Source organism: Zootoca vivipara, chromosome 15, assembly GCF_965207765.1.
Source record: "Zootoca vivipara chromosome 15, rZooViv2.hap1.1, whole genome shotgun sequence".
Classification (NCBI taxonomy): Eukaryota; Metazoa; Chordata; class Lepidosauria; order Squamata; family Lacertidae; genus Zootoca; species Zootoca vivipara.
This window is the reverse complement of record NC_142598.1, coordinates 19,725,005-19,738,718: the sequence shown is the minus strand read 5'-3', so window position 1 is coordinate 19,738,718 and position 13,714 is coordinate 19,725,005. Positions and strand designations below refer to the sequence as shown.

Here is a 13,714-nt window from a genome sequence, read left to right as displayed (position 1 = left end):
CATGTCACTGACATGACAAGTCCGTGAATACTGGCATGTCTTCTACGTGTCTATGCAAAGTACACAAGCCCTGCCCTTGCTTGCATATAACCTCATTTTTAATGTCCTGGCTGAATTGTCAACATTCATCATGGTCTGGAAGATGTCAGGAGTAGGCATTTCCTGGGTCATGGCCATGGGAGTCCAGGTTGGGTGCTTATGAGTCCGTCAGAATGTTTATTCGGCTTTACGCCCATCATAAAACACAACACAGCAAAATAAATCAAATAAAACAGCGGACTCGTTCAAGCCACGAATAATATAACACAATTCACAGCTCACAAGGACAAATATTAACAATTAAAAAAGAAAAGTTTAAGATTATGATTAAAATTTTTTAGGCACTACGCTAAAATCAATATCTGATGTCATTATAGAAAATTCTTATAACTATAAATAATCTGCTAACATTCCATTCCGTCTCTTGTACGAGAGGACGGCTGTTAGGAATTTAGCAACCTGTAGAGTAATATAAGGATCCACATCTTGAAGAACCCAGGCAAGCTGTAGGTCAACTGGTTTGTCAGCCATAGGCTGGATTATGGAGTTTAGTATACTAGCACGAGCCAAACTGTACATAGGGCAGATAAACATAACATGATGTAGAGATTCAGATGCTTTAATTTCACAAGCACACATTGAAGAGACTTGGCCCTTAGTAAATCTATGTCTCAGCACGTTTGTTGGAAAAACATTGAACCTAGCTTTAATGAAGGCATATCGGTGAGACGCGGCCGTAAGCGATGTTAAATAGGACGGAGCACGGTAAACAGGGGTTATGCCGAAATTTAACGGCGAGCAGACTCCACCACCAGCTAAGAAATTTTGGTATAGCTCCGCATCATCCAGCCTTTGATTTATACACCTTTTTGCCGCATTTAGATCCAGTTTGAGCAATTCAGTGGGCGAGATCTCATAGGACAGCAATTTGGCATGGATTTTTCCTGACCACAAATTTGTGAAGTCATCCCGCCACATGCATTGAATGAGATAGTGGTTCGGGAGTTTATGCCATAGTGATATCCAATAAATCAAAACTCGCCTCCATAAAACTAACTCCACTGAGGGGATCTTCATTTCTAAGCAAATAGCCGCATTACTTACGCATGTTGGTAATTTTAGCAGTCGGCGGCTTATGAGTCCACCTTGTAGGATGAAGAGCAGTTGCTGGCTCTTAACCCCATAGGGAGGAGCAGCAGAGACAACATCTACCACCAGGCCTGAAGGTCTTGACTATGACAAGCAGGAACCAGTCATTTCTTCTCAGTGGCTCCCCACTACTAGAGCATCTTTAGCAGGCCATGTGACTCAGAGGAAGAAAAAGACACACACTTCTTCTTTGGTGATCACTCGTAGCCGAGTAAGATTGTCTTCCATGAACGTAATTTTAATATGAGTCTGTAAGTGACTGTGGAGGCCAATTTTGGATTCACACGTCCTTCCACAGTGGGGACGTAGGTTTCTGGGTGGGTGTTGTTCACAGGTGAGGGTTTGCCAAGTGTGCCTTCCTCTTAGCATGTTCTCCCTTTTGTCCTGAGTTGGAGCGTCTTCAAAGCCCACGACACCTTTGGTAAAGGCTGTTCTCCAATTGGAGCGCTCACAGGCAAGTGTTTCCCAATTTTTGGTGTTTCCCTGATGTTGGGAAAGATGGAGGGCACTAGGAGAAGGGGACGACTGAGGACGAGATGGTTGGACAGTGTTCTCGAAGCTACGAACATGAGTTTGACCAAACTGTGGGAGGCAGTGGAAGACAGGGGTGCCTGGCGTGCTCTGGTCCATGGGGTCACGAAGAGTCGGACATGACTAAACGACTAAACAACAACTACATTTTTTAAGATTTCCCTTGAGAGAGTCTTTAAACCTCTTTTGTTGACCACCAGCATGACACTTTCCATTTTTAAAGTTTGGAATAGGTTAGTTGCTTTGGAAGACGATAGTCAGGCATCTGAGCAACATGACCAGTCCAACAAAGTTGATGTTGCAGAATCCTTGCTTCGACGCTGGAGGAACACACACCTGAGCAGGGGCCTGGAGGAGCAGTTCCCTCTTTGCCACTGCTCAACGATCCTGCTCCTGATTAATGAGTCAGTTGGGAAAACCACCCACTTGCAGCCAATTGAGAAACAGTTGAGCTATGGCAAAGAGGGGGCAGTGCCTTTGGGAACGGCTGCTTCAGGGTGCTCCAGGGTCCTTGAGGTGGTGGCTCCTGATTAAGCCAGCTTCCCTGACCCTCATTTTTCCTAATGGGAAAGGCAAGGGAAGTATTTTAAGTTGCTCCAGGGATCTTTGGAAGGCGGCGTATGTGGAAGCTCTCACGACCCGCTTCTGATGGTTCCCGAGTGCTGCAATGTACGCTGAGCACTCTGGAAGGCAATGGCAATCTTCCTCACTTGTTTGCCTAATGGAGTGGTGGAGGGTGGGTGTGTCGCAGTTGTGTGTCTGAAGGGCTGATTGGACACAACTGGGAGGGCCCGAGCCAGCCACCTCTGCTCCAGAGAAGTAATTCCCAACACATGCCAATGCTAGCATGCTACAAGGGAACTAAGTGTCTGCTGTGGGAAACAAATTCAGAAGAGAATGCCCACTGCTTTGCTTCCACCTCTGCTGTGGTCAGAATATTCTGACTCATCTTTGCGTGGTTTAAACATGTCACTTCTGTCCTCGTGCAGATAAGCATTAGAATCCCCCACCCCTCAGAGGATGGTGCCCTCCATATTTCTGTTTGAGCTGATATGGGCATATCTAGAACAGTGACTCATGTAGGAGGCAGATCTAGAACAGGGATACATGTAGGAGCATAGCCGGGGGTGGGTCGGGAGCGGTACTCAGAAGGTGAGAAATTTTTATTCATATGCATCCCCCAAATTAAATGCTTTTGACTGTAAGCATTGACATGCTTCCAGTTTATTTATTTATTTATTTTAAATGTATCTTGGCTATCAAACTTTGAGGGATAGGGCTGTAGACATTCCCAGCATATAGAAGACCAGACTTTTGCAAGTAAGGCTTAAGATGCTGAACTCTGTATATGATCTAACATATCTGCTATTTACGATTGTGTTTCTTGTACAGGGAAACAGACTTCCTAAATGAGAACAACACCTCAAATTTCACCTGTGAGGAGTCAATAGAAATGGAGACATTTGTACATATATCTCTTCCTCCAGCAGTAAGTAGGCTAGTTATCGTACTTTCTTGAGCTATGACTGATGAAATGCAGAGCTACTCTCCTTCCTCAGATACTGAGGCTGGCATTAGGTAGGGAGGAGAGTGGCTGTGTATAATACTGAATAATGCACAAAATGGAATACTGATCTCATATTATATATATATATATATATATATATAATAAACTCTGGTATCAGGTCTGCTGAATACTTCTTACAGGACTATTCATTAAAAGGATAATTTGGGGAATTAGCAGTTAGAATCATAGAATCATAGAGTTGGAAGAGACCACAAGGGCCATCCAGTCCAACCCCCTGCCAAGCAGGAAACACCATCAATGCATTCTCCCCCCCCAATAATTTTTATTGATTTTGCGTATTAGCAGAACAAAAAAACAAAACAAAAAAACATATACAATAGGTAACATATTTTCTCCCTTCTTCTAACCCACCCTCCATGAGATCCCTCCTGCCACAAGGTATTCCCATGGACAGTGCACAGTCGAAGGTGGTGCATTTTATAATTGGGCTTGTCCCCACCCCCCTCTCCTCTCCCCAGAAACCCCCCATGCCACCGAGGGGTGCTAGGGAAATAAGAAGAGAACAAGTGGGTGTCCACCCAACTATTTATCTAAACTTTATCAAAAATCACCCCGCCCCCCAAATGAAAAACATCAAAAAAGAAACAAAAATAATTAAAAAGAAAAAAGAGAAAAAAGAACAAAAAAACCCACAATTAATAATTATTCCTTTCTTTTCTTTAAAATCATTGTATTATTATGGGCTTCCCCTACCTCCCCCTTTTCTGATTTTCATTTTTAACACCATTTTAGCAGTTTTCTTATCATATTCCCCATTCTATTTTCCAAACTCCCCAATCTTACATCAATAGTATCCTTATTTCTATTATTTTTTCCCCTAACATCTTTTCCCATTCCCTCTCTCCCCTCTCCCCCAGCACTCCCTCTGCCACAGAGAATCCCAGAGGAAAGAAAGAGAGAGGCGATGGTTCTTTTTCCAATTGGGACTTCCCTCCCTCCCCGCCCCCCCACCCCAGGAGCCCCCCCTGCCACCAAGAGCTCCCCGCACGCAGAGGGCCGACAAGAGGTTTAGAACCCCCAACCGTCCCTTCAATCATTCATCTTACCGAATTCTCTTTTTTGATACTTCTAAATAACTCCTAAATCTTATTTCTGACTTATCAACCTTCCTTTTCTTCCCATGCCCCAATTTTTCCCAAAAACTCCCATATTTTTAAAACCTTTTTACATTCCCAATTCTAAATTTTGTCTTTAACCTCAATTCTTTCCTCTCTGTCCCCTGATCCCGGCCCTCGCCTTCCAGTCCAGCAGGTACCAAAGTCTGTGATCCAGTTTTCAGTCCTTTTTTTATCCATCCTATTAAACAACAAATATTCCTCCTTCATCCCACCCCCTTCCTGACAAATTTTACAGTCCAAACTTCTCTGTCCCCCCCCATAAGTCCCTTCTTCTTTGCATGATGCTTTTCTTGTGGGTTTTCTGTCTCTTCAAAAATTCTTGCTTGTTCCCCTCCTGAGGAGGGGTATTCCCACTCTCAGCTAAGTCTTTGTTCATTGGCAAGTCCTGTATTTCATCCTCATTTACTTCAGTTATATTGTAAATCAATTTATCTGTCTTTTTATCCTCTTGCACCATTTCTTGAAGTATTTCGTCTTCCTGTAGATCTTGGTTTATTCCTTCCAATTGTTGTTGAGTCTTATACATATTGATTGTCATTTCCCACAAGAGTCTCAAAACTTTCTCCTGGAAGCCAGGTGTGTAATCTTTTGTTGACATTTTTCTAGCTTTTCAAGGGCAGAGCAAGGCTTGGAAAACAGGAAGTGGTTACAAGTTGCAATTCTTCCACATAGTCCAAACGGGATGCAATATATTCCATGAATTATAACCTCAGCTTTTTAATTATTTCCAACAGGCTGCACTCAGCCATCAAATATTGAACCAAAAGTTTTTAAATGTCAATTCCTTCCTTTCACTCACCCCATTATATTCCACTCGCTGTTCTGTTCGGGGTGCCGAATTTCAGGGCACAGAGGGGATCTCTTCTTCAATTGAACATATTTGCAGGGATTCTTATTGTCTAAAACAGTTCTCCCCTCTTACCCTGCCTCAGGAGGAGAATCTTTGGTCAGTCCTTGGAAATATTCAAACAGTAAAGTTCTTAACCCCCGGCACTGGGATTCCTCCTTAAGCTGCTTCCTCTTTAAATCAGTAGGGGGGAGATAGGCTTCCGTTCTTTAAATCTCACCCCCGTTCCAAATTTCAAATCCAATTTTAAGTCTTTGAATCATTTTTACTCACGGTCTCTCAATTTCCCAAATTCTTCTTTGGAAAAATCCAGCGCTCTCCGCCTCCGACACGGAGCTTCTCTCTGTAAGGGTAGCGATGGTGCTCCAAAATGGCCCCCGCGACTGCGACTGCGACCCTAACCCTAACCCTAACCCTAACCCTAACCCTAACCCTAACCCTTCACTCCCTCATGACTTTTCTTCTGCATCGGCAGGTCTTCATCATTATAGTGCTGTCCTGTCTTGAAAGAAGATTAAAAAGATGTTGTATAGATGACAAAATTCCTCTACATGGACACTGTGGGATTCTGGCGTAAGTAGAAGAATAACTTTCCTCCTGTGGTTATATGTGTCTTCTAAAAAGACAATTACGTCAGTACAACAAATGCCCTTCCTTCATAAAAGCAGGCCGCCTTTCTGAATCTGTCTTGCAGGAGGCATAAATTCAAGTATTTTCATCTGGGATAAAAAAGAGGATAAGTTACTGCCCTTCCCACCATAACAGAGCAGGCTCCTCCTGTTGTATCAGGCAAGGAAGATCTTCTATGTTGGTACTCTCCTGGTATGCCCCGCGGAGGACCTTAAGGTCCACAAATAACAACATGTTGGAGATCCCAAGCCATAAGGTGGTTAGATTGTGCTCAACTAGGGCCAGGGCCTTTTCAGTATTGGCCCCAACTTGGTGGAATGCTCTCTCACAGGAGACTAGGGCCCTGCGGGATTTGACATCTTTCCACAGGGCCTGCAAGACGGAGCTGTTTCGCCTGGCCTTTGGCCTGGACTCAGTCTGACCCCTATGCTCCCTCCCTTATGGTTTTTGACTTGGGCCTTTTTAAAAATGAGGCTGCATTCAAAATTTTAATTGTAAACTAGCTGGCCCTGCCACACGTTGCAGTGGCTAATCCCCGCGAGTGTCCCCAGGTTGACCCGCTCCTGGGTCATACCTGCCAAGTCTCCCACAGAAAAATAAGGGATCAGCAGCTGCAGCGGCACTGGAAGTTGTCCGGCGGCCATCTTGGGGGTGGCCATGCGGCATGCGCAGAAGCTATTTCCGGCACCAGCGGCGGCCATTTTCTGGTGCCCATAGATGGGCAAACCGGCACCAGAAAAATGGCTGCCGGCAGGAGCGGATTTAAGGGACATTTATGGGAGAGGAGCTCAAACAGGAGACCGCCGGGAAATTGTAAGGAAAAACGGGGGTTTCCCAGGGAATATGGGGTACTTGGCAGCTATGTCCTGGGTCCCTTATGTCCTGGGTGGTGGGGGTGGATGGAGAGTGGGCGGGATTTTGGCAGACTGTTGGATGTTGTTTGTTGGATGTCCACTGGAGGGGGCAATTTTTTAATACACAAATCCAGGTTTCTACCAGTCCTAGGTGTGTCATAATGGATAATGTAAGTGGATAGGGACACTCCTACATGCACACCCAATGTTGTGGGCAAATTTAAGGGCGATCAGGTAAGCGGTTGTGGAGAAAGGTTCGTTCGTACAAACATACTCCTTCTGCATTTTTATACGGTATATATAGATTGTATTTTAACCTGTATTTTAACTACTGTATATTCCTGCGTATAAGACTACTTTTTAACCCAGGAAAATCTTCTCAAAAGTCGGGGGTCGTCTTATGCACCAGGTCGTATTTCTGATACGGCGAGTATATCCCAAACTCTATATTTTAACTGGAAAAGTCGGGGGTCGTCTTATATGCCCAGTCGTCTTATACGCCAGAATATACGTAATTTTACTGGTGTCAGCCGCTCTGAGCCCGGTTTCGACTGGGGAGGGCGGGGTATAAATATAATAATAATAATAATAATAATAATAATAATAATAATAATAATCATTATTAGATGAAGCTTTTCATAGGTCACAACCAGAACATACATTTAAAACTCTCTCCAAATCAGGCAATACTTTTATGCAGGGGTCCCCAAACTAAGGCCCGGGGGCCGGATGTGGCCCAATCGCCTTCTCAATCCGGCCCGTGGATGGTCCGGGAATCAGCATGTTTTTACATAAGTAGAATGTGTCCTTTTATTTAAAATGCATCTCTGGGTTATTTGTGGGGCCTGCCTGATGTTTTTACATGAGTAGAATGTGTCCTTTTATTTAAAATGCATCTCTGGGTTATTTGTGGGGCATAGGAATTCATTCATTATTATTTTTTTCAAAATATAGTCCGGCCCCCCACAAGGTCTGAGGGACGGTGGACCGGCCCCCTGCTGAAAAAGTTTGCTGACCCCTGCTTTTATGTATTGGGACCAACCAAACTGTCACAAGATAGTTAACTGAACAGTCACTGTTTTTATTTTTCTCCAAGCTGAAGTAGCTCCTGGTTGATTTTACACCTAAGTTTTATGACTCTTTGAAAGTGGGAGCTGCAGCACATAAGCTTTCAGCTTTGTAATGGCTTCCCAGTTGCAGAATTATTTCCTTTCTTCTTTTCCTACTTCACAGACCCTTTGATATCCTTGGATACAGCAACAGATGGTCACTTGGATTTGCATTTGGAATTATTGCTGATAAAGTGATCTACCTGTTTTCCACAGACCACTTCATTTCGCTATTTCCGAGGTGGGCTAAAGGTAAAACATGTGGCAAAGAAGCAACAGGGAGGCCTGGGGTTGGAACAATATCGTGAGCCTCTGATGTTTTCAGTTTATCCATACTAATCTGCTCATTGCCCTGATACTAGCCAGAACCTGAGCTATTGGGCTCATCTGTGAGTTCAAATTTGTATTCAGGATTCCCATCTCAGCCTTGCATTTGCTAACATAAGAGGAAAGATCGGCAGGTGAGATCAGGTGTTTTTAACCTCCCAAATTCTTAGAATCATAGAATCATAGAGTTGGAAGAGACCACAAGGGCCATCCAGTCCAACCCCCTGCCAAGCAGGAAACACCATCAAAGCATTCTTGACATATGCCTGTCAAGCCTCTGCTTAAAGACCTCCAAAGAAGGAGACTCCACCACACTCCTTGGTAGCAAATTCCACTGCCGAACAGCTCTTACTGTCAGGAAGTTCTTCCTAATGTTTAGGTGGAATCTTCTTTCTTGAAGTTTGAATCCATTGCTCCGTGTCCGCTTCTCTGGAGCAGCAGAAAACAATATTTCTCCCTCCTCCATATGACATCCTTTTATATATTTGAACATGGCTATCATATCACCCCTTAAGCTTCTCTTCTCCAGGCTAAACATACCCAGCTCCCTAAGCCGTTCCTCATAAGGCATCGTTTCCAGGCCTTTGACCATTTTGGTTGCCATCTTCTGGACACGTTCCAGCTTGTCAGTATCCTTCTTGAACTGTGGTGCCCAGAACTGGACACAGTACTCCAGGTGATGTCTGACCAGAGCTGATTTTTTGCTGATTTCTTCCTTCCACCAAGATCACTTTTCTTTCCTGCTGATCTCTCTTCCATGTTTAGGGCTCTGTTTATTAGGACTAGGGATCTTTAAAAATAATCGGGGTGGAGGGTGGCAATTGACTGTGTGGAAGAGTTAAGCACTCTCTCCCCTACCTGCTGATTTCCTTCTGCAAATGCTGCCTCAGCTCCGCTCCGCTGACGATGCAAGTGGAATGTAGGGGCTGGGAATGATCTATTTCCATTGTAGGGTCTAGTCTTTTCTCAAGCTCTGGTCCCCAGATAATGTTGGACTCAATTTCAGGGGCCTTGCGCCCTTTGCCAGCACCTAGTGTCAGGAACGTGGCTCAACCGAGCGCAGGGGAAGAGTCAGACTCAGAAATTGAGCCAAGTGAAAGAGAAGCCGGCTCTGCAGACGAAAGCTGGCTGACAGAGCCAGGAAGGCGGAGCTCGACCCCCCCTTCACAAAGAAGTCACAGACAATAGCTCTCAAGGGGGGGGAGCTAGTGGGGCAGTCAGAGGGTTGCTAGGCAACCAGCAGAGAGGCAGAGGACAGAGAGTGTGTCTAGTGGAAGTGGGGAGGGGAAGTCCAACCTCTCAGTCTCCGTTCTCGGAGACTGGACGACGAAAGGGCAAGAGGGGAAGGGCAGGAATCTGGCGTCCTTCCTGCTGTGAGAGGGGTGGAAAATTAAGACCAACTCCTTCAATGAGAGCAGGCTGGAAGCCTCACTCTGATGTGTTTTTTGTAAATAAAAGTACCATAAAACTGCCAGAGAATCATTAATTCTTATCGAGGCTTGCTTGCCTGTCTGCAATGATTACACCTGGGGCGGGTGCGGAACACGCTCATCCAGCCCTCATTGCCAAGCGGGCACGGAGGGTGACGATCACCCCCTGTGATTCCCAGGCCCTGTGGCCTATGGGCAAGCACTCATGTGTCAAGCGGGGGCAGGGTGTGATGGGTGATCTTCATCCTTTGTGCTTTAGAACCCCTGCCGCCGTCAGGGCATGATGTGGATCTTGGGTTGTGTGTGTGCCTGTGGGTTGTGTGTGTGTGTGTGTATGTGTGTGTGCCCCTGATTGTGCACTCTGGGCAATGCCCCCCCTGGTAAACCCCCCTCCCCACTATGCCACAGCTCAGTTCCCATTATCCCTACCCACTGTGCTATGCTAGTTGGGACTGATGGGAGTTGGAAAAGGCTGGATAAAAAAACGCGGAAAGAGCCCTGCTAAATAAGGTCAATGGTCTGTTTAGTTCTCGCAGCAGGGCTGGCCCACCCATGAGGAAGCCCAAGAGGTGGTGCCCCTGCAGGTGCCCTGCCCAACCCACTGGCAGCAGAGAAGCAGTGGCGGCGTCAGCAGTGGCAGCTTCTGATGAAATCTCGTGAGGACTGGCTGAAATGTCACCAAAGTCTCTATTAAGGTTTATTAAGGTTTATAGAGAAAAATACAAAACTTAATATATTGTCCCTTTTATATCCAAACTGAGATACTGATTGAGATACAATAAAAACATAAAAGGGGGTGGGGAGAGAAAGGAAGGAAGGAAGGAAGGAAGGAAGGAAGGAAGAAAGAAAGAAAGAAAGAAAGAAAGAAAGAAAGAAAGAAAGAAAGAAAGAGAAAGATAGACAAATAAGCTGTGTTAAAGATTGGAAACCTCTCATAGACTTTACATGAAAATGAAAATGAAATAATGATATTTGGATTTGAGGATTCAAGGTCATGTTGGTTTATAGAAAGTGGCTCTGTTGGGTGTGATATTGGACTGGACAAAGTGAATTTTTACATAGCGGATAGATGAAGAATCGGAAGTTCTTTGCTTTCTGGATCTTATTGTTCTAAATGTCACAGAAATCCCTTGAAACCTTGCAAGATATTGTTTGCTCTGTGAGAGCTCTCAAGAACTCACTGGAACTCACGGTCTTCACAGTTCAGGCATCTCAATGCCAAGTCTGACTTCTAAGACACAGTAAATGCACCAGATTCCCATTCACAGCCACCCTAAATATTCCTCCAACCAAGCAACTGTGAGAATACATCCTTGAAAGTGGGCTAGCTTTTATCAGTGCTTAGAGCATCCCCCCCCACAAGTGACCGGGATGAGCTGTGAGAAATGCTAGACCTCCATTTGGAGTAACTATGGTTTCTAAAATGATCTCATCTTTCTGCAGTTTTTGTTGTTCTAATCCATGCCGTCGAAGTGGGCGTCTCTGTGTACCCTTTCTTTGCCTGCCTTTCAACAAGTTACGTGATTACCGGCTCCATATTGGGATTTCTTTACACTGCAGCTTGGTGAGCAGAGCCTTATATCGGATATACTTGTCTGAGTGCCATTCGTGGAGATGTTGGGATGAGAGACAACTCGCCATTAGAGAACCTTGTGAAGGGCATTTGTGGAAGTTTGAGATGATCGTTGCTAGAGAGCAAATAAATTAAAATGATCCAGGGTTCCTAATATTGTCTAGATCAGGGATAGGCCTCATGGTGTACGCCAGATGTTGTTGGACTCAACTCCCATCAGCTGCATCCAGCATGGCTCAATGGTCAGGAATGATAGGAGCTGAAGTCTGATCTCACCACGCTTGCACTCCATTGTCTATCTCAGTCTAGATATTGATGCTATTTGCCAGGAGGATTTCATGGTGGAATTCCTTTGGGATCAAAATGGCCAGGGATGATACCATGAGCCCTATAAGAAGTACGTCAGGAAGCGCAGGAGATGTACATCAGGATAACTTGCCTTTGACTTTCTCCATGCTCTTGTAGATAAGGAGGAGCCATTTCACTTCATTTCATATTTTTTTTCATTTCCCTTTTAATTTGTATACAGTGGTACCTTGGTTTGCGACCGCAATCCGTTCTGCAGAACCGGTCACTCCCCGAATCGGTCGCTCCCCGATGCACGCTTCTGCGCGTGCGCGAAGCACCGATAGAGTGCTTCTGCACATCCGAGCGCTGCGGAACCTGGATGTAAACACTTCCGGGTCCGCGGTGGTTGGAAACTGAAGCAGTCGCAAACGGAGGTTTGACTGTACCGCCTTTCTATATTACTATACACAAGGCAGTTTACAGCAACATAACATACAACAAGGAACACATACCTTATAATACAGAATACAGAAAGTCCTAATGAAGAAATAAGTCTAAGTAACTCCAGTGTTGTTGTTTTTTAAAGGATGACCATCACGGTGATAGACTGTTTCCTGTGCCCTGACTACAAAGTAAGTGCTTATATTTCTTATCTGCCTGCCTGCTGGGGCTAGAGCAGTGATGGGCAACCTTTTGAGCTTGGTGTGTCAAAATTCGCCAAAAAACCGAGCGCATAACTCGGGTGGTGTGTCACTTCGAGAAAAAAACCATAATTTCGCGATATTTATAGTTTAAATAACAAAAATGTATAATAGTAATATATAACTGTATTTAATAAACCAAAAACTAATTATTTACCCAAACCAAACCAAAACCCCCTTATTTATCACAAAGTGCCCAGAGTTGTTGAGCTTTTTGGGGGGAGCTGCTGACCAAAGTTTTGGAGGTTTTTTGGGGGGGTGCAAAAGTTGCTTTGCTTTTTTTGGGGAGGGGGTGACCCAAAGCTGCTGTGCTTTTTGGGGGGGAAAGAGAACAGAAATAAATGACGAAGAATACCTTCTCTGGAACTAACACGCAGCACCGACATAGTCTGCCAAAGTGCCAAAAACCCAGAATAGAACGGGTTAAAAAACGAATGCTGTTACACCCAATCATAGTCTGCCAAAGCACCAGGAAAAACAGCACAGAAAGGGTTAAAAAACCAATCTCTGACTACCAGCAGCAACAACAACAACAAAAAGGTTCCGGGTTTTAACAGCGGAGACAAGCTGTAGGAGGAGAACAAATGGGGCAGGAGGGACAACAATAACAGCACGAATGGGCCGATGGGGCGCGTGCCAGCAGTGAGGGCTCTGCGTGTCACGTCTGACACGCGTGTCATAGGTTTGCCATCATTGGGCTAGAGCCTGAATGGGGGAGCCTCCTCTGCAATGGCCAGCAAGATGCTGTGGAGCTTCCATCCCAACATCAGCATGGGTCAGGACAAGACAGGTGTACCAGCAGAGTCAAAACAGTAGTCCTTGCTGGGGCACCTGTAGAGCCCTCACCTTGCCACCACCCCACTCAGATCAGCTTAGTGACACTGCTATTGGGAGGCTACTGAGCCCTCTGTGATCTGTGTAGAAGGAAAGCTGTGGTAGAAATATAAGGCTGAGACCTGTGAAAGAACCACCGCGGTGTGTGAGAGGGCAAGCACCATGGGTAATTCCTTCAGTCCAGGAATTAGATGCCTTCAGAACTTTTGGGATGGAAGAAGAATGGAGACACAATTCAGGATCTCAGGACCACGGACAGGGCACAAGAAAGCTAGCTGTGAGCAGGGCCAAACTAGAAGAATTTCAACAGAAGACACCCTGCCCTGTTCTAGAACACTCCATTCCATTTCTGCCCCTCCTGATTTCCTAGTGCCCAGGCACTCAGCATTTCATGGCTCCTGAATATGCTCCATTAACATTCAGTTTTTACTCAGTTCTTATTGGGCCTGGGGAGGGGGTTGCCCCCTTTAAAACTTTCCCCATAGCAACTTACACTTCTGTAAGCATTGTGGCTTTTCTGTGCACCCTGCTATCTGCTCGTTTCTCCCTAATACCATTTTGGCTATAATGCTGTTGTTTGCCACCATCTGAGTTTGCTATCAGTGGGAACAATAGCAGGGCACGTTTGGGTTTGCCCAAGCAGATGCACAGTGTCTGGGGTAAAATAAAAAGCAAGAAATGGTATCTACATGTAAC

General features: G+C 45.2%; 1 protein-coding gene across 2 annotated transcripts in view; it reads left to right on the top strand.

Moving 5' to 3' along the window:
* LOC118097923 (stimulated by retinoic acid gene 6 protein-like) overlaps positions 1–13,714 on the top strand; it is a 47,858-nt gene that overhangs the window by 9,758 nt on the left and 24,386 nt on the right. Inside the window, exons 2-6 of one of the 2 annotated variants that reach the window (XM_060268767.2) lie at positions 3,112–3,208; positions 5,748–5,845; positions 7,990–8,117; positions 11,066–11,186; positions 12,070–12,115. In XM_060268767.2, coding sequence (XP_060124750.1) covers positions 3,112–3,208; positions 5,748–5,845; positions 7,990–8,117; positions 11,066–11,186; positions 12,070–12,115 — 490 coding nt within the window. Of the gene's footprint in view, positions 1–3,111; positions 3,209–5,747; positions 5,846–6,890; positions 6,991–7,989; positions 8,118–11,065; positions 11,187–12,069; positions 12,116–13,714 lie in introns of those variants that run through there. The other variant, XM_088659042.1, reaches the window with a different exon arrangement.